The sequence below is a fragment of the Nothobranchius furzeri genome, chromosome 5 (assembly GCF_043380555.1).
Source record: "Nothobranchius furzeri strain GRZ-AD chromosome 5, NfurGRZ-RIMD1, whole genome shotgun sequence".
NCBI classification, from domain to species: Eukaryota; Metazoa; Chordata; class Actinopteri; order Cyprinodontiformes; family Nothobranchiidae; genus Nothobranchius; species Nothobranchius furzeri.
The window spans coordinates 14201582-14227394 of NC_091745.1; the positions used below are offsets into that span (position 1 = coordinate 14201582).

General features: G+C 43.1%; 2 protein-coding genes across 5 annotated transcripts in view; both read right to left on the reverse strand.

The window, feature by feature from the left end:
* Positions 1-6940: 6940 nt before the first annotated feature.
* mreg (melanoregulin) lies at positions 6941-12047 on the reverse strand. The gene is made up of 6 exons (XM_015948889.3): positions 11907-12047; positions 11488-11699; positions 10891-11053; positions 10668-10758; positions 10429-10592; positions 6941-7368 (listed from the first exon to the last, which is right to left on the reverse strand). Exons 2-6 carry the CDS (start codon positions 11580-11582, stop codon positions 7171-7173), a joined length of 711 nt encoding a protein of 236 aa, XP_015804375.2. The 5' UTR covers positions 11583-11699; positions 11907-12047; the 3' UTR covers positions 6941-7170.
* A 5554-nt stretch (positions 12048-17601) lies between these two features.
* The window catches only part of stard3 (StAR related lipid transfer domain containing 3), a 29873-nt gene continuing 21661 nt past the window's right edge, over positions 17602-25813 (reverse strand). For 3 of the 4 annotated variants that reach the window (XM_054740269.2, XM_054740271.2, XM_054740268.2), the window contains exons 11-15: positions 21826-21921; positions 20974-21053; positions 20790-20894; positions 20607-20700; positions 17812-18095 (exon numbers count right to left, since the gene is read on the reverse strand). In XM_054740269.2, the coding sequence (XP_054596244.1) occupies positions 17970-18095; positions 20607-20700; positions 20790-20894; positions 20974-21053; positions 21826-21921 (501 nt within the window). In that variant the 3' untranslated portion in view covers positions 17812-17969. Of the gene's footprint in view, positions 18096-20606; positions 20701-20789; positions 20895-20973; positions 21054-21825; positions 21922-25813 lie in introns of all 4 variants that reach the window. The other variant, XM_054740272.2, reaches the window with a different exon arrangement.

The window sequence follows — 25813 nt, forward strand, 5'->3', positions numbered from 1 at the left end:
GCGTGACATGTTTTTGTCATTTAAAGAGACTTCCTGTTTACGTCCTGCTCACTGTCAAAAGGAGGAACGCGGATAATGATGTTTTTGCTTGTGCGTTTTTAGCTAAATATCTTATAAATCATTTAACATGTTTTGATAAAATAAAATATTAAATAAACGGCTGCAGTGGCGCAGTGGTTGGCACTGTTGCCTAGCAGCAAGAAGGTCATGCAGAAGGACCCCTGGCCTGGGGTCCTTCTGCATGGAGTTTGCATGTTCTCCCCGTGGGTTCTCTCCAGGTTCTCCGACTTCCTCCCACAGTCCAAAAGCATGAATGTCAAGTTGATTGGTTTCTCCAAAATTTCCTTAGGTGTGAGTGTGTGTGTGTGTATGGTTGTTTGTCCTGTGTGTCCCTGTGTGGCCCTTCGATGAACTGGCAACCTGTAAGGTGCACCCCACCCGTTTGCCTGGAGACTGCTGGCACCAGCCCCCCGAAACCCTGCGTGGATAAGCAGGTACAGAAAATGGATGTAAGGATGGACAGATAATGACGTTTTTAAACATGAATCACTGGATATTCACCCTCCGTTTAAAGAGAACCAGCTGTCATTCTCCTCATCTGGAAGTATTGCATTTGCTTTAGCTTAATATAAACAATGGAAGTGAATGGTAACAGCTTGCATTTAGTGTGATAATTGAGTTAAGAAACATTGATTATAAAGCAGCATGAAAACAGTTTATTTTATTTTCCTTCCATTCTGCTGCACTAGCAATTTTTCCAGTTTTACAAATGCCGATTGTTTGGCTACATCTGCCAATGTCATTTCCTACTTGGTTACAACCAATCAGCATGAGTTAACCACAAGTCCCACCCAGGCCCCCACAATGCAGCTCTGAAATTGAGTCAAACCCGTAAGTGAAATAAATTGAAGTTCCACCCTCATCCGCTGGGGGCTGGTGTCAGAAGCGAGCAAATCCTCATGACTCCCATTAATGTCTCCTAAATTGAACAATTGATCACAGGTGAATTTCATCTGTCACTCATGAGGAGGTGAATCCTCAATTGGCAAGCATATATGAACTGAGCAGGAGCTAGTGTGTACCATTTCTATACTTCTGTATACTTCTCCACTCCAGGAGATACTTTCCTCGCTGCATTGCGTGGGATGACATCCATTGTGATGTAGATGAAAATATGTGGCCAGACAGACAGGAACGTCTGGATGTGCCAGAATGATTTACGTACTGTACCTGTATGTTACAGTACTGTGCAATACTGTATGTACTGTTACATGTACTGTATATTGTTCACATTTGTGCACAGCTCTACCAAAAGGGTGATTTTACATGTATTCTACAGTAAACAAGTGACTGTAGCATATTTTTCTTTTGCACAATGCTGTAGAATTACAAACACTTCTATACAGTAAAAATGTAAAACGTACGTATTCAGTGTCTCAGTTACTCCCAAAACTCCCATAACATCTACAGTAACTTTACTGCACATTTCAAATGGCTGTTCAAGTAGGGCATAGTGCTGTCTTGAGCATTTTCAGGTGTCACCAAATATTCTTGCAATGGAAAACACTGAAATTATAAACTGTCATAGTGAAAACATGACAAAGCCATTTGACTATCTTGTTCATAGAGATGGTGTCAAGACTTTTCATTTTGATGGCACCGACAGTTTCATTGACATGAATACTTGCTTTTGAGGAATGGATTATCAATTTTGAGCATGTGACGTGCTTTTGCAGGCTATCCACTAGGTTTTGCAGTTTGCACTAATTGTTTTGAGAAATGCACTAACTGCTGTGCAAATGTCAACCCTTTGATGCATGAATTATGAAATCTTCAACCATGATTGTTTTAAACAATTTTTTTCATTTGTCTTCAGGTGTGAATTAAACAAATTTCAACAAATATTTTTTGTAAAATTTTATCATTTACAAATAATTTGTTACATGTCCACCTCAGTGGACAGCATGCATTCTGAGCAAGAAATATGTTGGCTTGGCTTACTGAAGTCCAAATGGAGGGGCTCAAATGCAATAAAGTCTTCATCAGCTGTGCTTTATAGCAAAAACAAATAAATAACAATTTTGAGTACCTGTCCACTGTAGTGACCATTATGCACCAAAGGGTTAATAGTGTTCTGAGAAACGCACCAAAGCGACTGAGAAAAACTGTAAGTGACTCCTACAGAGTTGATAAGGAAGCACTCCTTTTTAACACTGGGTTTTAACTCTCATGTCAGTGTTACATATCAACTAAATAACTCGTTTTAGTGTTAACTTAACCATTCTTGGTGTTAAGTTGGACCAACACCAGAAAATTAACACTTTTAAATTTGCTGTGATTACATGTAACATTGTCCCAATTCTAGCCCCGTACATGTTTTGCTTACATACAAACGTGTGTGGAAAACTATTGCAACCTCTTTCATCTAAAGTCCAACACCCCCTTCCCTTCACATCTGTCATGGAGCCTCTCATGGCCTCTGAGACCTCTAACCCAGCCCACTTTTACACAACCATCTTTTTCTGATCCCACTTTAAAAATATCCTGTGGAAAATACCACAACAGGATCCTGAAATACTAGCAATGTTGTATCGGAAAATATAAGCAGTATAAAAGTCTGATATGTTCTAATGTACCAGACAGTGGGAGAATGTAGAAAGTTCAGCTTGGTTTGCTGATGAAAGTCCATCTGGGGAAATCAGCAAATGGTTTCACTATGGACGGTGGGGACAAAGTTCAAATTTTAATTTAAAAGGAAAAAAATGTTTATTAAGTGGAAAATATACAAAAGCTTTGAAAATTTCCAGTGAAAGTTTCCTTTAAAGGTGTTAAAAGGTTTTCCCGCTCAGGGGAAGCTAATTGTTTCCAGATTATGATCGTACCACCATCACTGAACACATGGGCTACGTTTACGTTTGTCAGCATGTTTTTGCATCAGTCTTTGAAGACCAACAGAATCAGGTTTTATTGCCATATGTGCAAGAATCACAAGATTAGGAAATTGCTGCAGTACTTGGTGCAAAAAAGGAAGATAAAAATAAGAGAAAAGAAAAAACAGGAAGTAAGATTATAGTCATGATAAAATAATGAATCCATCCATCTGCTTGTTCTTCCATCTGTTTGTCGGTTGGTCACTCTCTTCTCAACAATTACACTTTAAAATCTATTTCATGAAAACAAATTTCCAAATTTATGAATACAGCAAGAAGAATATACAATATGTTTCACACGTCGGCATTTTCTATTTCCTAGTGGGCTATTGACCCCAATTTTGCACCAGATGAGCCATTGAGCCAAACATTGAATTCATATAAAGAAATCTGAACATTTAAATATAGAAGTTGAGTCTTAATAAATTAAGTGAAATGATACAGGGAATAAGTATTGAAACACTTTATTTAATACTTTGTAGAAAAGCCTTTTTTGATGATTACAGCTTCTAGGTGTCTCTTGTATGGAGAGACCAGCATTGCTCAGGAGTGATTCTGGCTCGTTCTTCCACACAAACACGTTTTAAATCTTGAAGGTTCCTTTGGCCTCTTTAATGATTATTCTTTGGTCTCCTTGAACAGGAATCTTAGGTGGAGCATCTGATCGTGGCCGTTTTTACTAATAAAATGCTCACGCGTCAGATACTTATTGCCCCTGCTGTATGTGGTAAATGGCGCATTCACATTCACACACCGGTGGTGATGAGCTACAATGTAGCCACAGCTGCCCTGAGATTCACTGACAGAAGCGAGGTTGCTGACCACCACCAGCAGGGGGGGGAGGGTGACGTGCTTTGCCCAAGGACACGTCTGCCCCCATTGCCAAGGTAGTAAAATTAAAACAAATTGGAATAGAATTAAAACTATTTCTGACTAAATAACAATAAGAATTTTTGAAACATTGTTCCACTTTGTTTGTAATGACATGATTTGTCCCTTATGACTCAGCTTTACTCTTCGGGAAAGTGTCACACAAACCAATTCAGTTATTTTTGCAATATTGAGTCACTGAAAGCCCAGTGAGATATTGGATTTAAAAAAACAACAACATTAAGTTTCCAAGAAATTATGTTTGGTTTCTTTGTGACTTTACAGACCTACTCACTTCACTCTGGAAGTGGTTCTTTGCCCAGATGACGACAGCAGTGGCTTTAAAATCCATTTTTATTGGTCTAGATGAGCACGAGCATTTTTATTTCAGGTTCTTTACATTCAATGGGCATGCTGTAATACAATTTGATGATTAGTTTTCTTGGATTGTCATCCCATAGGTGGAAATATTTCACTGATCTGAATTCAATTCAATTCAAATTCAAAGATACTTTATTAATCCCAGGGGGAAATTAGAGTTTCAGTACACACAATTCAGAGATCAGACATACATGGGCAAGACACATGACAAGAATTGGTGACTGTGGTCATTCGCAACCCTGAGCAGCGCTACCTTAATAGAGATCAGAGGGTTACATGAGGATTGGTTCAGGTGGAGGGAAAAAAAGGCACTTCAGAGTTACCCTCCACAGGGAGGGCAGCTTTGCTCTGCAAAAAAACATCTCAGACAGAAATGCAACAGACTTCAGACAACACAACATAAGTGTCCACTAGGTGGGGTGGTGGGTTGGGACTATCCCCACTTCGGTTCCTGCAGCCACGATGAGCAGCGCATGTCACCTCAGTGTAGATAGGGGAGGAGCATTGCGGGTTGGAGGGTTGCAGTGACCCTGGAACGTTTCAGCGGCCTTCCCGCAGTCCCGCCCAGGCTGGGATAGGAAACAGAGTTGAGTTGCCATAGCGACAGCACATTCCACATATCTTCGGGGGGGTCGTTGTAGCCTTGCAGGCTCAAGGACACCAGATTCCGATTAGAAATTGTTTAGAAATTGTAGAAATAGCAGAAATGAACAGCTAATAAAGTCTCTGATGTTGGATTAGCAAATTAGCTAATTTTAAAGTATAATTTTTATTTTAGATTCGTGGCATCAGATTTGAAGGTCTGCTGGTGTCTCTGGTCCTCCACATAGAGATGAGCGATCTAAAGAAGGACCAGACATGTGGTCACTACCTGAATGCTTCACAGATGAAGTGTTCATGGCTCACCTTCCTGATATGGTGAACACTTTTGGGGATTCAGTTTCTTCCCTGCTGGAGCTGCAACAATTTGGGCCCTAACCAGGATAAGCAGGGAAACACAGTAACAACTATCTTTACTCTTTTGAAACTAATGTTGTTTTAAGCCAAATAAATGTAGAGAAAAACAAATATCTGAAGTAGCGCTGCTGTGGCTTCTTATATTTACTTTTGGGCCACAAGCAGCAAGACAGCAGCTGGCCTTTGTCTCAGAGCTGCTTTGGTGTGAGTCATCCTGCACTAATGAATGCAGGGGCGTGGGGCATCTGTAAAGGTGAGCTAAGACGAATCGAAGCTCGTCTCGGACATCAACCCCCCACCTTCCAGCCGCAGCAGACTAGGCTCAGCCAGGAGGAACTTTGTGTTGTGTAATGACGCTGCCACAGCCTCTGCAAACTGACATTTAAATGAGCTGACGAAGAAGACAGAAAGTGGGAGGGAGGAGGCGATAATCTCAGGCAAAATATTGTGAGAGCATTTTTGATTTTGTTATGACAGTGGAGCGGATTTGGGAGGACAGCGAAGAGAATACCTGAAAGAGCAGGGAGAGAGAGGAGTCTGTGGAAAGTTAACTTCCTGCTGGCTCCACCACACTATCTCTAACTCAGCTTTAGTGCTTCGTATCAGTGTCTGCTCAGACACGCGCTCTTATATAACAACAACAAGCAGCTGATCACCAAAACACCATCATCACCACTGGAGCCAAGTCAGGCCCCAGTGGGATGTTCAGATGCCGGATCAGAGGGGAACAGAACCATCTATAAATAGACAAGCGACGGGCCACGTGAGGAGAGGCTGGAAAACATGTTCAACTTCAAACTACTTGAATTTCTTTATTTTTTGTCGTCGTCGTCTTCCTCCGCTTATCCAGGTCCGAGTCGCGGGGGCAGCATCCCAGCTCGGGAGCTCCAGACCGTCCTCTCCCCGGCCTTCTCCACCAGCTCCTCCGGCAGGACCCCAAGGTGTTCCCGGACCAGATTGGAGATGTAACCTCTCCAACGTGTCCTGGGTCGACCCGGGGGCCTCCTGCCAGCAGGACATGCCCGAAACACCTCCCCAGGGAGGTGTCCATCCTGACCAGATGCCCAAACCACCTCAACTGACTCCTTTCGATCCGGAGGAGCAGCGGTTCTACTCCGAGTCCCTCCCGAATGTCCGAGCTCCTCACCCTATCTCTAAGGCTGAGCCCGGCCACCCTACGGAGGAAACTCATTTTGGCCGTTTTTATCCGCGATCTCGTTCTTTCGGTCATTACCCAAAGCTCATGACCATAGGTGAGGATTGGGACGTAGATCGACCGGTAAATCGAGAGCCTGGCTTTCTGGCTCAGCTCCCTCTTCACCACGACAGATCGGCTCAGCGTCCGCATCACTGCAGGCGCCGAACCAATCCGCCTGTCGATCTCCCGATCCCTCCTACCCTCACTGGTGAACAAGACCCCGAGATACTTAAACTCCTCCACTTGAGGTAGGACCTCTCTCCCGACCCGGAGTTGGCAAGCCACCCTTTCCCGGTCGAGAACCATGGTCTCAGATTTTTTGTCAACAACCTAAATTTAGACCAACTGGAAACAATTCCACTAGAGGCTCCAACATGTGACATTGTGCAAAGAAGAGGCTTAAGGCAGAAACTTTATTTCAACCTGCACACACAAACACACACAAACACACACACACACACACACACACACACTCTCTCTCTCCTGAAAAAACTCCACCATACTGAACTCTCTGTGCATCTCTATGTCCAGCTATTCCAGAAGCCAGATGAGTTTTTCTAAAGATTAAATCTACTCATTAGACAAATAAATAAAATAAAAATAATTATGACATAAGTGTTTTTTTATTCAGATTGGAATAGCTGATAATCACAAGGCAAATGATAAAAGAAACTTAAAAATCTTCTTGATTTTCCACTAAACTCTTTAAAACTAAACTCAAAGCTGGGAGTCAAACGGACGCTTGGCCTAACTGCAGCAACAAAGACCTGAAAGATTCTGGATTGTTGACTACCGCCCTCTGCTGTCCTTCTGCTCAAACAGCAGATCTTTGGCTCAGTTTTCGTCATATCTCTCGCTCTCGCTCTCATCCTCGCCGTCTCCACGTCCGTTCATAGCCTGTACTCTGGCCAGCAGCAGCGGCAGGTTTATGGCGAGGCCAGATGTGTCCTCGTCAGAGTCCTCCTGCGGAGGATAGAATCGCTTTGCTTTGGCCAGAAAGTCTTCAGCAATGTCCAGGTACAGGAGACGATCCTGTGAGGAGATAAAGAACTCACTCAAGCGGAGAAAGGATCTGATCTGATGAGGTGTTTGAGGAAAACAGCCATGGCCTTCGACTGTACAGTTGCTCAAATAAACGGGATCACGGAGATGTTTGGGATAGTTCTTTCTGTGACCCAAGCCTGCAGAGAAAGTCTAGCATAAAATGTAGGAACTATTTCTTTCTGGCAAAAGTTCTCATTTTGATCGACAGACTCCTTACAAGAGGATATTACAACGAGGTCACGTGTGTAAGTTTCCCCTATATTACTCTCCTGTTGATATTCACAAACAGCATGACCAAGCTGGTTCCTGTCAAACATGTGGGCACACACCTGGTGCTCAAACACCCAACAACATGGAATACCAACAGAGGACCAGCACAGAGGGTTTCCTCCCCATTTCCAGGGTCTGCTACCCACACCATCAGCTTTGCTTCTCACCCCACAGCCTCACGCTCCTTACAAGTTCTACCTAAAGGTGACACATCAGGCTTTCCAACAGTAAGAGTTAAAACCAAGATGTGTTGGTGCAATAAAGAAAAACAAGCACAAATATTCATACTTCTTATGTTTGCAGTTGTATAACTGAAAGTTAAACCAAACCTTTCAGCTTTTAATCTACATAATGTCGTGAAGCGGTGACGCCACCTATAGCCGATTAAATAATGAAGCTTAAAAAGTCATTAAATGAAGCCATTTCTCAACCATTTTACTACAGTTTTTAGTTTTATGTCTTCTGCTTTAACCGCTTAGGGTCCGTGCAGAAGTGCTACATAACTGTAATAATTAGTTATTTTATTAGTGACGGTTTAACCCTCTCAGGCTCAAAATAAGTTCAGATAAAAGGAGGAACAACTAAGTCCTTCAGGGATACTTCTGAGTTAAAAATGCTCATGAAACACACATGTGGAGTAACCAGGTAGGTAGGTTTTAACTGTTGTAAATCTGCAACGCCTGCCTCCAGAGGGCTAAAGTACCATACAATACTTATTTACATACAATTTTTATATATACAGTTGTGGTTTTTAATGGTTGAAGTTTACAATTCTAGACTACTGCCTATGTGTGTAAACATGTACCTTGTTATTCGTTTTCTTCAAATTATTCTCTTAAGTGTTGGTGTCATGTTCTGTGTCCCCTTGGTCCCAAGCCCCCTGCTGTTGGTCCTCTGTGTTCTCCTCATGTGTCTCCTTGTGTTCTCCAGCTCCCTCTAGGCTTCCCTCTTGTCTCCTCCTAGTCACTCCCGTGTAGTTATTATTGGTTTATATGAGGCCTAGTCCACACGTAGCCGGGGTTTTTTAAAAACGAATATCCGCCCCTCCAAAAACTTGCATCCACACCACCTCGTTTTAAAAACAAACTCTGTCCACACGTACCCGGATAAATACGTTGTTAAGGACATGCCAGACCTGTAGGCGGCAGTACTTCCCCATTCTTAACCTCGTCCTTCGTCTGTGGTCTTCCGCAAGGAGCAGTAATTCCGCTTGCAAAAACAAACAAGCAAAAAGCGCTTGGACAATTGATAAAGCGAGCGCAGCTCTGAGGGCATCCATGCTGTCGGCTAGTGTAAACACAGGTCGCACACATGATGTCAGCATTTTTTTTGTCGCGGAAAGCGACGTTGCGGACCTTAAAACTCCGGTTTTGTCCGTCCACACGCAGACACCCAAAACGGAGAAAACGCAGATCTTCACTTTGGCCGGAGTTTTTAAAAAGATCCGTTTTCGTGTGAAAAAACTCCGTTTTCGTGTGGATGACAGGCCAAAACTTAGGAAAATATCTACGTTTTGGCAGATCCCCAGCTACGTGTGGACAGGGCCTTAATCCTCCTCACCCCTCTAGTCAGTAGTTGTTTATCTTTGCCCTTAGTCTTTAGGTTTAGTTATTTATTGGTTTATGGGTTACGGTTGATCTCCCCCTCTGCTTAAGTTCTTTCCCCGTTTAGTTTATTAATGGCACCTGTCTCACTCCTCACACCTGTCACCTGTTCCCCTGATTGCTCCCGTTCTGTGTTAAAACCCCTGTCTTGTCCTTCAGTGTTTGTTGGTCCATTGTATTTGTCAGCGTTGTTCTGCCCTCCTCTGGTGACTCCAGGTCCTTCCTCATAAATGAGCTTTTGTTTGTAATTCAGTTTTCCTAGTTTTTTGGCTCCCTGCCCTTGGAAATTACTCATCATCCTAATAAAAGGAGTTCTTCATTTATTCAACTGCTCCCGCCTGAGTTGTTGTCTGGATTTCTGCATTTTGGGTCCAAACCTCCTGCTCTCAGCGTGACAGTTGGTGCCACTGTAAAAAGTGAATTTCCCCACTATGAGACCAATAAAGTCTATTCTACTCTATTCTAATATTTCAAATAATGAGCTGTGGTCTCTAGTATGAATTAATGTTTTGTGAGTCTTTCCCTGTAGAAAACAAGCTCCAGCGCTGCTGTTTCAGGAAGCCAGTTGGGGGTGGGGGGTGGGGGGGGTGGAGTCTTACTTAATATTCATGATATGCAAACATCTCACCTCTGATTGGCTAACAGCAACACAAGCCTTCCACTGACTCTGTTCGCTTTGCAACATTGCTGTTTTATCTCCACAAATGACACAAGCCTGAATCTGTTCTGCCATGTTGCAGAGTTGCTAATGCTCACGGTTAGCTTCAGCTAGCTGAGACCTGCTCTGTTCTCTCCTGGACACTAAATGAACAACAGCCTTTCACAGTCTCAATCCGAGGTAGGTGAGTAGATGCGACGTAGATCTGCGTGGCTTTATCTCACCCAAGAGTTTCTCTGTTTATTAGCTTTTAAGGCAGGATATAAGGGTAGAAACATTTTTCACATTCAGCATGAATGAAACTCGGAGTGACCGATCACATTTAAAAATAACAAGTATTAGAAACGTGTCTCAGTTTATCTAATCTGTAAGTAAAATATGTCATTGGCCACCTCAAGAATCTGGTGCTCCATGATGGTCTTGACCACAACTTTGGGAGCCTTAAGCCACAGGCACCAATTCACAGAATGGTCTAATTTGAGTGAAGAGGTTGGAGTCGGTGGTGTGCTCTCTCACCAGGATGAACAGATATCTCTCTGGAGGCGACTCCTTGCTGCTGAAGATGGAGGTCTCAGTGTGCAGAGTATGAAGCATGGCACGTGCTGCTGGGGCATTCCGCATGCGGTCCTGTGACGTACCAGCTGACACGTTCAGCAGAGCGTCTGCCTCAGCCATGAATCCTGGGAAAAGAACAGCAAGTGTTATAAAAGTGTTTACTAGTGAACGCTTGTCTCAAATGTCATCACCGTCTCTACCTAAGTTCTCCAGGATTGTTTTCCATTTGTCCCTGACTTCTCTGCGGGTGTCTCTCATGGCTTCAATGTCAACACTCAAACGACGGTAGCCCTGAAAAGATAAACGCCACAATTGTTTTGTTTTCTTTGTATTAGTTGAAAGAAAAAAGTGCTCATGTCATGGTTGATCTTTCTCTTTCCTTTACACTACTCATTTATCCCAGCATGTGTCCCTGTCACACACCGTGGAGCCAACACGGGTCATGCTCCGGGCCTGAATCAGGGTGTAAAGCGTTCGGTCGTCAGCTCTCTCCGAGTGGCTGGGGTCTCCTGGTTCGCTCCACAGGTTGGTCTCCTCGTCTCGCCGCTTCTGGACTTCACGTGTAAAATAGTCCAGCGGATCTGGACTGTGTCGTCAGCAGAGAGACACGCATAACCATGGATTATTTATCAGCGTACGACAGGACTCCAGACAATAACTATACTGTCAAATAGTTCTACGGAGAATCTGTGAGCCACCGCGTGGTGGGTAACTTCGTTTTAGTTTTCAAGACATTCTTAAATTGCAGGTCAGCAAATACATATATTCTTCCTTTAGATTTAGATTTAAATTTGAATATTTGAATTTGATTCTAAATATTTAATTTTAGCATCAAGATTTTAATTTATGGGGATTTTAGTTTCTTAAACAGTTTCTGTTTAAAAAAATTAATAGAATAAACATTTCAATGCTCAGTATTTGTTGCTAACTAGTTGTGACAAACAGTTGCGATTGATTTTTAAATACACCAAACTTTATTCGAAGGAAAAAACATGAGATGAAGGACTTTTCTCATCTTACGGGACTAACGGTTGCTTCTCATCGTCATCGTCCTCATCTTGAGCGCAGCAGCAGCAGCAAAACTGCATGCAGAACCTCTTGAAGGATGAACCCATCTAGCAGGAACAGAGCCAACAGGTCCCAGGGTTTTACAAGGTCCGGTCCTCCAGGTGGAAATTTTGAAGGGCCTTCTTCGGACCACGTCCAGCGGTTATTCTGCTGCTCAGTGTCCTCTGTGAATGTTTTGCAGAGGTGTTTCACAAAAACACCCTAATGTGTTGCATATATTTCAGAAAGCAAACCTTGATGTTTTGGTCACGCTTAAAAATAACTTTCAACAAAAATGTGGTCCAATTTGATGAATTCTGGCTCAGTTCTACGGGTAAAATTGAATAAATACAATTTTCCAGAAGTAACAAATTAAAAAAAAACTCCTTTACCTAAATGTCAGCTTCCCATTTTCCATGATCCTACCAAGGCTTCACATTGAGTCGAGGTTCTTCCTCCAGATCATCGGCCAGATGAAGCTCCTCTGGACAGAAGAGCTCGAGCAGACGGCACCCTGAGGACTGTAGCTTCTTATCGACCTCACATGGAGGACAATGAGAGTATTAAAGAAGCTTTTGCTCTCATCTTTAAAAAAAAACATTCACACACCCATTGCCTCAGAAGACAGTCACAGCACAATCATGTGAGATGTTCCATGTCCTGTACTGAGCAATGTGCTTTGCCCCAAGGACAACACATCTCTTCACAACAGAAGCTCCTAATTTCACATACTACCATGGCTGTATTGATTTAAGGATTCAGTTCATTGTGCTCAGTTCTAGAGAACTTAATTCTATTCTTTACAGCTCGAGTCTGAAGCTGTTTTTTTTTTGTGAACACTGTCCTTCCACAACATGCCATGCAGAGTAGGCCTCCAGTGACTGTACAGAGTAATGTTGTGGCCGTTATTCAACAATCCAACGCGGTGTCACGGATTTGTTCCTAGCACAAACATGCTCCTGATGCAGGGCAGGCCAGTACGCGTGTAAGGCTTTAAAATGAGGGGTCAGTGAGGAGGAACTGAATCTGTATGAGAGCAGGTCGAGTTTGGATCTGGATGACTAAAATTAGTAAGAAAAGAGTGCTCTGCTGTGATGAAAACGTTCTAAAGTGGCTCAATCCAAATCAAACACATCAGCTTTAAAATATCACAACATTAAAGAAATGCATCTCTTCCTTCACTGTTCAAAGCTACAGTTATACACTGAAAACATCAGCAGAGAGAAGAAGGAGCTAAAGTTGTTTGGTCAAGTCTCGAGTATAAATCTCAAATGGTCTGTTAGCGCTAGCATCAGCATGCATGATAAAATCTTTGAGCATTGCTTTGAAGGGGTTCCAGAACAGGGTCTACAATGGCCCAGGAGCCCAAATAAATGAACTACTCTATATTAAAGTAATAGAATGAGAAGACTGGTTCGCCCCACCCACTCGGTCACAACATGAATATTAAATTAGCTGCATGCTGATTGGCCAGATTACCTCGATGGCTCTATGACGCTCCTGAAGCTGGAAACTCTGTGTACAGTATTCAGATAACTCAATGGGAAAATTGAGGCTCTATCTGGTATTTAGCCATAAATGTTTGAACCAGAGCATTAGCAGTAGATTGGGCTAGCAGCTAGCTAGTTCTGTGGTTAGCACCACTGAAACAACAATTCTAGAACCCCTTTACAGGTGAAATATGTAGGAATTCTACAGTGAAATTATCACAAAACAGTCAAATGTCTCAATTATGGTGGAAGGATGAAGGTTATATAGGAACAAATTTCATTCTCAGCAGACCGGGTGGGGGTTATCAAATGTTCTCCTTTGGAAAAAAAAAAAGAAGACATGGGAATGTAGTTGTTCAGTGAGCTTGTGAGTTTGCCATCACCCCAACAAGCTAGTGCTGCAGCCCGACATTTGTAGACCAAATTCAGCAGGCAAAAATCTCGAGTTATTTAAAGAACCAAAGCCAGTAAACAGGAGTGACCCAGAAGTTTTTTCTTGTACCCCTAAATAGCCACAGCATCCTTTTGTTGTACTCTAATATTGGGTGAAGCGGACTAGAGGACAACATTGTGCTAAAAATGCTAACAGTAAATTAGAAACAAATAGTTAGCTCTAAAAGTACCTTAAGCTACTTTTTCAGTTGGAAACTACAGTACAGGCCAAAAGTTTGAACACACATTCTCATTCAATGTGTTTTCTTTATTTTCATGACCATGACCATGACCAAAGGGGCCAACAAGTGCTAAACACCTCTGGGAACTCCTTCAAGACTGTTGGAAAATCATTTCAGGTGACAACCTCTTGCAGCTCATCAAGAGAATGCCAAGAGTGTGTAAAGCAGTAATTAGAGCAAAGGGTGGCTATTTGAATAAAATAGAATATAAAACATGTTTTCAGTTATTTCACATTTTTGGTTAAGTACATAACTCCACATGTGTTCATTCATAGATCTGATTCCTTCAGTGAAAATCTCCCAATGTAAATGGTCATGAAAATAGAGACAACACATTGATAATAATAATAATAATGCGTTGAACTTATATAGTGCTTTTCTAGACACCCAAAGACGCTTTCACACACACTCACATTCACACACTGCTAGTAATGGTAAGCTACTTGTAGCCACAGCCGCCCTGGGGAGGTCTGACAGAGGCGAGGCTGCCATTTGGCGCCGTCGGCCCCTCTGACCACCACTAACACAGGCAAGTTGGGTGAAGTGTCTTGCCCAAGGACACAACAGCAGGGTCTGGGAAATCTCCTATTAAAATAACCCCACCTCCTCAGATTTCTAACTGAGCCAATCAGCGCTGCGCAGCGAACATCACACGCCACAATACTCAGTTTCTAATAAACAACAAAGACGGCACCTGAAGCGGAGACCGCTCTTTCCTCTGTTCTAACTGACTTGGACATGTCTTTAAAATCACAACAAGTAGAAGCGCTAAAAGCCTTTCTTCTAAAGAAAGGTGTTTGCGCTGTCAGCCAGACGTCATTTCTGACCATAACTGAAAAACTACAGCGTTGAGAGATTTTTTCTGATTGGTCATTATTGAGCTGGCTAGTCCCGCCCCACATGTGCCTCTCTGCATGTGAGTAACCAGACTAGTTCTCTGTGTAGAATTAAACAGAGGACGAGTCTGGCAGGCCAGGCTATATGTAGTAAGTGCTCTCTAGCGTAAAACCCCCCAACAGTGCCAACACCAGATATAACAAAATGCTTAACTGCTTATCAACTTATTGTGTATGACTCATCTTTGCCTATAATTAAGAATCTTCAGGAGCTGATCCATAACTGGCAACAGTCATGAAACTAATAGAACGGCAGTGAAATAGTGAAAATGGACTGCAGTAATCAAATTTGACCACAAGATGTCATTCTTACACATTGCACCTTTAAAGATATAAAAACAAAAAAAATTAAAGTCCCCCCAGTGGCAGGTTCTAGTGTAAGTTGTCTCACTCCTTCCATATAAATGGGTTGGACATTGTTCAGATCAAGAAATGATGTTCATCAGGTGCTGACGCAATTTAAATCCACATTTTATGTTGTTGCAAGCTGTGATGAGCCATTTGATGCTGGTATTTCTACACAATTTGAAGCGGGACAGTAGGCTGGACTTCCAATACCTGAACCTGAGTTCTCAGGCTTCAAAGCGCAACACTTTGGTGCTTGAAACAAAACATTTCAGCATTACCTTTAACAATGGAAGTGAAGACACTTTGCTCAGCTTTGTCTGAGGTAAAGACTCAACTATTAGACATCACTTCTTGGTATCTGTAGAATGGACTCAGCTATGTTGATGAGCTGTGGTAACCATCTTGAACTGGGTTGATATCCAATAATTACTTTCTGACAGCATTTCTTTAAATATGTTTGACATTTTGAGACTTGCAGACTTGCTCACTCGAAGGCAAAAACATCATTGCCCTCCCACCATTGGCCATTTAGAGGCAATCTTTTATTTTTCTCACCAGATCCTAAAACAAGCCTTAAACAATAGTGACTTTTATAATTATGAGTCATTTAGCAAAAACACGGAGTGAAGCAAAAATCTTCCTCTGGTTGTTACTCTTACTAGAAATAAAGATGAGGAGCCGCAAATCCAATCAGTCAATTTAGCCCTAAAAAATACAAAAATAAAAGCTGAGGCTTCAAGGTTTGTGATAGGCAACATTCCTGGAGCTCATAATGTGAGATTTGTTCTTCGGTGAAAGGGATTTATCCACAAGTGGGAAACAGTCTAGAGATGGACGTTTCACCAAAAGGTTGGATTGTTAATCAGTAGGTGTAAAAATAAAGAGGCCGCATATATTACAGTAGAATTAGAAAATACTCTAACAAATAGAATCTTCTCTGGTTTTACAACACCCCAAGGCGTTTCACAACACAATTATTCATTCACCCATGCATACCCACATTCACACGCTGGTGATGTATGAGGTTCCGAATGTGCCAAAAATGTGTCTATGTATTTATATGCGTGTCTATGTATTTGTACGCTCACTGCACTGCCACACAGTGCAGTGAGCGTACAAATACATAGACACGCATAAAAATACATACACACATTTTGGCGTACAAATACATAGACACGCATATAAATACATAGACACGCATATAAATACATACACACATTTTGGCGTACAAATACATAGACACGCATATAAATACATACACACATTTTTGGCACATTCGGAACCTCATAGAAATGAGGAGCTACATTGTGGCCACAGCTGCCCTGGGGTGCACTGACGGAAGCCAGCACAGGTACCACTGGTCACTCCGACCACCACCAGCAGGCAAGGTGGGTTAGTGTCTTGCCCAAGAACACAACAGAAGCATTCTCCACGAGAGCCCGGATTGAACCTGCAACCCTCCATTAAGTGGACAACCCGCTCTACCTCCTGAGCTACTGCTGCCCCATCATCAAAATGGGTCATTATCATATTAGCACAGCTTGGGTTTGTGAGGAAACTTCATGATTTGTGGAAGACTTCTTTGAATAGATGAGTCAACAGCAGCAAGTAAAGAGAAAACCCAACTCAGTCTGCACAAGCAGCTCATAGCTGTCAGCACGGTGGTGGAGGGATGATGGTTTGGGCACCTTGTAGTCGCTGAATCAAACATGAACTCCTACTGAAGTATTCTAGAGTCTAATGTGAGGGAAGCTGAAGATCAGCCTAACAAGGTCTAGTAAAGGATCAGCTCAAGTCCAGATCTCAACACTACACCATGACAAGAAAGCTGCGAACATCAAATCTTTTCAAAACTGAGGGTTTTCCTCATGTTCTAATATTACGGCGACCTTAACATCAGTGAAAATCAAGATTACAAAAGAGCAGTGTGTGGAAGATGTCCCACTGAAACTGAAAAATCTTCAAACAAGAACTAAAATACCCAGAGATGGTTACATAAACGGCTTGATTCTTACTGAAGGGAAAATGAGGATCACTTTGGTTTTGTCTCATAAAATAAATAAGCTCGCGTTTTAAGATTCTGTTTTATTAGACATGACACTGGTTAAGACTCTGTAAAAATAGCTGGTCCGTATGATGGCTTCATAAACTTCTTCAGTGGATAAATGACAAATCAGATCAAAATCATATTCAAAGAAAACTGTAAACAAAAGCAGATTAAACAGCATGAAATGAAGCTAAATAAGAGGGTTTTGCGATAAAGGCACTTTTCTGTAACTCCAGTAGATTTACCTTCAGTTCAGGTTCTTTTCCCATAAGGCCACTCAAAGTGTTCGGCAGATGTAGTAAAAGTGCACCTTGCTAATATATAAGGAGCCAAATCTGAACTTGTCCAAACTAACATCATGATCAAATCCGACAAAGATGAAGCAGAAGCAGTTTACTGCATGGGTCCGTTAAAAAAAAGCATTTAAGGATAAAGAAAACAAACAAAAACAAGTTCTTCATGTTGGCGTCGTAGTGTGAGGGAGGACGTTTCCCCCCTCTGCAGGAAGGAGAGTGCTCCCCTTGTTTCACAGTGTGAAGGAAAACGCCTCTTGTAACAGCATCCTTCAAACCAGGTGTTTGTCGTGAATGTGGCTGCAGAAGGCTGGAAAGGTGAAACACGTTTACACTTAGTGCAGTACAAACCTTTTATTAAAGGCAGCAAATTGATGAACAACACCATGTTGTGCAAGACACAGCTCACAGTTCATCCCCAACGCTCCACTGTGGGTGGCTCCCACCTGTATGCAGGCCTTGGAGTCTGGCGAAAGTGCACTGCAGCTCCACGTCCACATTAAAATGTGTCAGTGATCATGCTTTCATTTTAAAAAAGTAACAGTGAAGAAAAAAGGACGATGTGATCGAAACTCCACGTCCCGTCTGACTGAAACGCAGTCTCCTGCTCTGAGAGTTGAAGTGTGTTTCAGCGCTGGAACACAACAAGGTTGCTCTGCACCAGTTTTACTGGTGGAGGTCCAACAGCAGCACCGTCTCTCCATGCTTTAGGTGTGGAGGTGATGGGAGCAGTGGGAGGGCCGAACATCAACGATGCGTTGACGTAAATGGGACATGAACTCAAACATGGTGGCGGCCAGGCTCTGGTGGATCAGGTATCGAGGCAGACGACCCTAAAAGGACACAACACCTGGGTGTTAACCATCATCTCCTCGTGTTTCCTCACAGCACAATGAAAGCTTGCAACATTAACAAAAATCAGGTTATATGTTCCTGGAAGTCCAGGAGTGTGGGTGGACGTGTGGAGATTCAGACGAAAACTGTAACAAAGTCAGAATAATCCTGTAAATGTGGCAGAAAATATAAATACCTTCATCCAATTACTAATTTGCAGACATTAGATTCAAGGTTTAAATGTTTTCATGTGCCATTAGTTGAAGAAATACAAACTGAATTAAGCTAATATTGATAACTGTAGCATCATGAATGTCCTGTTTATGACCTAAAGGTCATGATCTGCTGTATCTGCTCGAGCAGAGACAAAGTCTCTGACAGCCTAATACACATGAGATAGTGGCCAAGGTCTTTCATCTGAACTGCTTCACCTCTGTCAGCGAAGACGAAGACGAAGAACTCTCTTGTGATAAACACATAATCAACAACTTTGTTATTACCAATAATAATGTGAGCCCAATGTTCAATCAATCTGTGAAATGACAATGTTATTACTTGATGTTATAATCCTGTGATCAGTAGTATTTTACAAGTAATTATAATCCTGGACATTTGCACTAGACACTGATGACACGTAATGCTAAAGTCACACGACACATTTCCTTTTGTCTGATCCAATCAGAACCTTCGTTTCTGGCTGGGCGTGGTTATCTGTGGTGTTTGTATAAACCCTCTTTGGCATGTCAAATTCTGATTCGCCAGTAAACCAAAATATGACAATTATAAAAACTATCCCACGCCACCTTTTCTTTAGTTCAAGCGTTCTAGAGAAGTCTGGGACCGGCCATCCGGACTTCCTCTTCAGCCTTAAAGAACCTCAGACAAGCTGGATAAAATCTGTTGCACGTTACACCTGACCGCAACGGTTCCTTCAGAATAAAAGCTGAACCTCACGACCCCTTCAGGACTCGGAGACGTCAGTGATAACCTGTCGTGACCTGGAAGCATTCCAAGACTAGTTTGGTCGGCACCGCTGCTTTTTTACCGGCTTCGGTACCAAGGAGGGTCCGAGAGGACCTCGACATTCTGGATCTAACGGAGGCTTCCCCTGGGGTACATAGACCGACAGATGGTGTTTCGTGTGTGTTAAAAATCTCCTACTAAAGTTTAGAGCGCAACATTCACTCCCACTCAGAACTAAATGCTTCTCCGGATCCGCTGGTTCTGAATAACATTCCACACACACACCATCATCATTCATCACGTCTCCCTCCACCTTAGTCCATCAGTACACAGAGTGTTAAAGTTAGTCTTGTTTAAATTGTGTAGAAATAAATTTCTTAACTATTATAAACCAGACTCTCTCTCTTTCCTTGGAGTTAATACGAAGTGTCGCTTAATCCCTGCAATAAAAAGTTCTGATCTTCTGGTTAAAATATTCAAAGATCCATCAGATTGATATTTCATATTTCTATGGAATCTCACATTTTATGGTTCATAAGTAAGATGTAAACGACCCATCCTTTACATAACTATGTACGTATCAGTTGGAATAAGACTTCAGGGTCTGAACTTAGGCTACATTCAGACTGCAGGCTTTGATGTTGAGTTACGAATGTTTTGAGTAAATCAGATTTTTTTTTGAGTGGCTGTAAACATCATGACTGAAATGTGACATCAAACTCTCTCCAGTGTGAATACTCCACGGTCCCAAAGAAAACCGCATGTGCAGAAGACAAGAAGTCACACTCAGTGGAGTTGGAACCAGGAGAGGCGGAGTTGCGATGTGAAAGCCTTCACTGAGTTCATCCACAGGATCAGGATCACACCTGGTAATTCTCCCGTTTTAGACTGAAAACTGTTTTAAAAGCTGTTTTACTCCTTGTCCCCGCAGTCTTCCTGAATCATTATGCACCGAAAATGCTCGGGTATTAAGTTAATTCACGGAGAGCCCCCTGCTCTCACGGGGACCGCCCCTCCCTTCACTGAGACGGAGACTGGTGAGAGGCTCGCTCCAGCAGCTTCCTCTCCTGTCCTCATACACTCTTGTATTTTTAATCCCGAAACTTGACAGGATGTCCAGACAGACTCCTGAATCCTTCTGTCAGCGCTTCTCCTCAGAAGCATCCACACACAACGCTCACCTCTGCTGACTCAGTTCCGACTGCAGTCGCTTTCAAAAACATCAGATATGTATCAGAATCAGTACCGCATATAAGATTGACATGGATCAAATTTGAAATGAATCGATCTGTGCCATTCAGACTGTTATAGAAAAAAATCAGATATGGGTCACATGTGGGGGAAAAAATCTGATTTGATGCACTTTTGCCTGCAATGTGAACGTAGCCTTAGATAAAATATCTTAAACTTCTTTTTAGATGCACAGAAGGATCGTGTTTATAAGACGGAATGATAAACACTTTCATTGTGTGATGTGCAGAATTGCTGTATATGAACACTCCTAGGGTTAAAAACAAAACACTTGAGGGGTTGCTGCGAGTTCCCACCTTTAAGTCTGTGTTGAGGACCCAGATAAAGGTGCAGACTGACGGGTTACTGCTGGACTTCAGAACCACAAACCCTCCTGGACCGTTTTCACCCCTAAAGATTCACAAAACACATCAAACAAAAAGTTCCAGCGCTGCTTTCTGGAATTCTGACAGAAAGTTCAGCTAGCAGCACCGTCTGACCTGACATAGCGGCCACACAGTGGTTTGGTATCATGATCGGTTGCCATGCCAGCAGACATGTAGCAGTCTCGCTTACGCTCAACTCGCCGTACATTAACAAAGTCCCTGTAGACAGAAAACTACAAATCAGACCTGAAATTGTGATTAGAAGTAAAGATAAAAGCATGACATTTGTTTGAAATACCTCGCTGACACGACTCCTCCTGCTGCACCAGCAGAGACATCATATGACACCAGAGTGTTGTCATCAACCCGCTGCAGGATCTGAGGAGAAGCAGACAGCTGATTTAGGCCCACTCTGCCTCTGCACAACACACACAAACCACTGACCCCACCTCATCTTTTAGGAAATGAACCTTAAGCCTGATTCATGCTTCTCCGTCAGCTCCGCAAGGGACAGACACGCATGGATTGACGGAAGCGTTTTGCTCTCATACTTCTCCGTCTCCTGGAGAGTGTTGCAAAGCTATCCCTCGGCAGGACAGCAGAGGGCGTAGCGCTGTTCTGTGGTATCCTGTCATGTATCGGTCCAAGACAGAGTGTTTATATTGTGTTTTTTTGCATATAAGAGACTTTTTAACACAGACAAATTTGTCTCTCATCCTCCTCCACCTCTTCATGCACTCGCCACCTCCAAACCCACGTTTCCTGTCATTTCCGTCCACAAATAAAACGCTTGCTGCACATCTTTTCACTCCTCCAGTCACCGGAGAATTAAACGTTCATGCTTTTAGAGTTTTTTCGCGAGGTATTCTTCAAGCTGCTCCGTGTCTGCCACTAGTTATCCTCGGCTCTCTTTATGTTTTTGAGGGTGCAACGGCGGCAGTGTAGGCGACAGCGGCGTCCTGACCAATCACAAGCTTGCGTTGTCCGTCTCGACTGACAGATGTTTAGAAAAGAGAGCTCGACTCCGTCCGTGCTTGCGGAGCTCTCCGGCAGGCCCGCAAGGACGTTGCGTGTCTCCGCACTGACGCAGACGGAGACGCATGAATCAGGCTTTAGGCGTGAGCTGTGAGGAATGCTCAGAGACAATCACCTGGCAGACGGAAACAGTTCTGTTCCACTGAACCATCTTCTCTGGCTGCAGAATCACCTCCTGGTACACTAGCTCAGCAGGACACTGCATCAGGGCCTGAACAGGTCAGAAACAAGGCTGTCAGCAAGTCTGCAAGATCAACAAACTTCAATGTTTCTGTCTTTATTTAAAGAGACATCTTGTCCAGCAACGAGGAGATGCCCATTTGACCCTGGGCAGAAGAAGAGGGAGGGGCAATCATGAGCCATGTCCCCCTCTACTGACCAATGGCTATGAGAGGAGGTGACGTAATCCCAAAGGAGAAGAGGGGAGCCTGTGGGAGGTGCTGAGAAGAGGAAGATCATGTGACCAGACATTGAGCCCCAGAAGCAGGGGGTGTTGCCATGGAGATGCACCCCTGAAGAATGCAGGAGAGGAGGAGGAGTGAGAATATAAAAGGGGTTGGGGTAGAACACACGGGGGGAGCTGCTGATCTGAAAAGAAGTTTGGAACCCGCTGTGTCAGGATTTATTTCGGATTACTCTTTTTTCATCTTTTTGGAATAAAACCTTGGTTTCTTATTGTGAGAAACTAAAAGGATCGATGTTGCCTGGGGGCCTCTTCTTTGTCGTGTAACCAGGAAAGGTGAGGAGCTGGTGACTTAACATCCCACTCAAAGGTGTGGTTTAGGAAGCAGGAGAAGCAGAATAGAGTCATTAACCTGAGCGTACATAAGCTACAGGTGGCTGAGGGTGTGTTGTGAGTAAACTGTCTCCCTTGAGCTGCATGAAGTTGGTTTTGCCAGAATCAGAGTCTAGCTTATCGGTGATTGCTAATTAGCTCCTACAGAGTGAGGGCATTTTAAAGAGTGGCTGTTGTCACGCCCACGCAAATAGAAATACAAGTCAACCCTGGGACATTAACATCTTTTGAAGAGTGAGGGTAGCCTGGGAAGATGACTTGTAACATGGCGCCCCACGTTGGGCGCCATGTTAAAAGCCAATTTACCGGGCTAACTCGACTCTTAGTTTAGATGTTTTAAAATCTCAGGGTTTGACTTGCAATCAGTATAGTGAATGGCAAATGGCCTGTATTTGATATAGCGCCTTCTAGAGTCCTGGAACCCCCATGGTGCTTTACAACACAACCAGTCATTCACCCATTCACACACACATTCACACACTGGTGGGGATGAGCTACAGTGTAGCCACAGCTGATCTGGGGCGCACTGACAGAGGCGAGGCTGCCGAGCACTGGCGCCACCGGTACCTCCGACCACCACCAGCAGGCAACGTGGGTTAAGTGTCTTGCTGAGCAGGGCTCGAAGCGGCAACCTTCCGATTACGGGGCGAGCATTTAACTCCTGTGCCACCGTCGCCCCAGTGGGCGTGGCATTAATTACCAACAAACACCCTTACTCTGTAGAGAGTTGATTGGCAAATCACCGATTTACCTAGGGCTTCTAATTCTGACAAAGTTACCTTTATGTAGAAATAAGGAGGCTCAAACACACCTACACACACTAACATGATAAGAGAAGGTAACAGGCATTTAGCTTGGTTTCACACACACACGGATACACCTTGGAGAGCCTAGAATTGATTTCACATAATGAGAGACATAATCCAGACTTAATTCCATACATTAACAAGTCAGATTATACTCCATTAGGGATGGGTACCTTTGACATTTGAATCGATTCGGTAGTAATTACCGGTACCTATGAATCGATACCGGTACTTAACGGTACCAATTTTCGATACTTTTGAGTGTTTATTATTTTAATTCTCTTTTATAATTAAATATATATTTTTCTCAATATATAACAATATTTAATAAATATCACGACAAATAACATACAACAGTTTGTATTTTAACATCATCCTTGTAGTTTTATAAGTTGATAATTAAACTGAAGCAAACATCTTTACTGTGAACTAAATTTACTGTGTATCTTCATTCCTTTTGCCGTCTTTTTTCATTTAATTTTTCCTACTGGCAAGTTAGAATTTCCGAGGAGAAAGCGAACGCACCATTAGCTGATAACAATGGTGGCAATGGAAGCTAACATATCAAGCTAACGTTATCTTAAACAGTTTATTTAGCTGCTGGAGCAGATTAAAACGATGATGCCTCACACTTAGATCGTTGTCACTGGTTTCATCTTCACCCAATCACCCGCCGCATTTAGTAAAGTGAAGCCAAACTTTAGAGCGCGTTCATGTTCTTCTAGTCGGAAATTCGGAGTTCCGAGGAGAAAGCGAACGCACCATTAGCGAAACGGAAGCTAACAAATCAAGCTAACGTTATCTTAAACATTTTATTTACCTACCAGAGCAGATTAAGATGAGGATGTCTCACTTAGATCGTTGTTGCTGGTTTCATCATCACCCAGTTACCCATCACATTTAGTGAAGTGGATCCAAGCTTTAGCGTGCGTTCTTTCTACCATGCTGCTCTGTTTACAACTCGCTCGCAGCGACCGACGGCATAACGCTCTTGCGCATGCGCAGCTGTCTAGGCAAGTTCTCGTTATGAAGGACGGGTACCGAAACGAGGCACCGTTTGAAATGATGTGAATCGGTGCTCGGTCGGTACTGTGGAATTTGGTCGGTACCTTAAAAAGTACCGAATTCGGTACCCATCCCTATACTCCATACAACAAGGTCCTTGACTGAAATATTTTTTTTATTTATTATTTATTATTTTTGAAAATGTTCATCCGTTCTGAGTTCTTCACGCAGGCTGAACATGAAACTAGCCTTCTACACCTATCTCCTGCATCAGCTTCTGATAGAAAACTAACTGAAACTCTAGGATGTGAAAATCCTGACCGATCTACGTCACACTGTCACTTAACATTCATGGACTCACCCATCTTGACTCGTGATGGGGAAGACTGTTGTTGGTTTAGTGTCCAGGAAACAGCAGAGAACGTCTCGGCTAGTATGAGCTAACTGTTAGCATTAGCAACTCCACCACACAGCAGAACTCCTTCAAGCTTGTGTTATTTGTGGAGATAAAACATCTACGCTGCAGAGCAAACAGTCATGTTGATTTTTGCCAATCAGAGGAGAGATGTCCACGTATGAGGAAGTAAGACTCCAAATACTGCTGTCTGAAGCTACTTTCTCCTCTGGCTGAATTTTCCATGCTGAAACAGGCGCACTGTTTATGCAGAATAAAGGAAAGGGCCTGTTGATAATCGCTGTCCAGCTGGAAGACCAAGCCCCCACAGTCTTGTGAATTTTATGAAGCCAACAAGGAAGTGGCCAGGAAAATTGCAGTTCCACCCTCATACACTAGGGGCAGGCTCCAAATCAGAGAACGGTCCCATTGACTCCCATGTTAACAATGCCAATTTCATAGCAGAAATAAACAAGTTTACAGCCTGGTTCAAAAAACCATTGTAGGTTTATTAGATTTAGTTTACAGTTATGAAAACTCTGGGGGGGGGGGGGGGGGGGGTATTTTGTAACTCTTCCATTTAAGTGTAATTTAATGCTTGAAAATATGAATAATTAATGAGCATCAGCGCTAGCGCTAGGAGCTAGCTCCGGGGAAGGGCCTCAGCCCGGGCCTCATGTTAACTCATTGACTGCCAATGACGACAAGTCATCATTTGCTTTTTTTTTTTTTACTGTGTGGGCGTCGGAACGAGCCCCCACACCACGAGAACAAACATCTCAGCTCTAAAGCTGATCTTCATCCGCGTGTGTCACACGTCACGTGATCAGGAAGCAACACATCCATGTGTTAGGAGATCGTTTAGGGCCGCTGCTGTAAAAAAAGTGAGGCGCGAACCGTAAAAGCTTCTGCCGATCACAATTCAACAACGGATTACGAAAGAACGGATAACGCTCGAAACGCGCGGATTCTTCCTGATGTAAGAGGTGAGTCTCCGCTTTGTTTTGGCGTTGGCGTCTTCGTAGAGCACAACGCTCTGTGACTCTGAAAAACGCTGGCAGCGAAGGGCTTATGGGATGAGTTAATGGACGTTTGGCTGTTC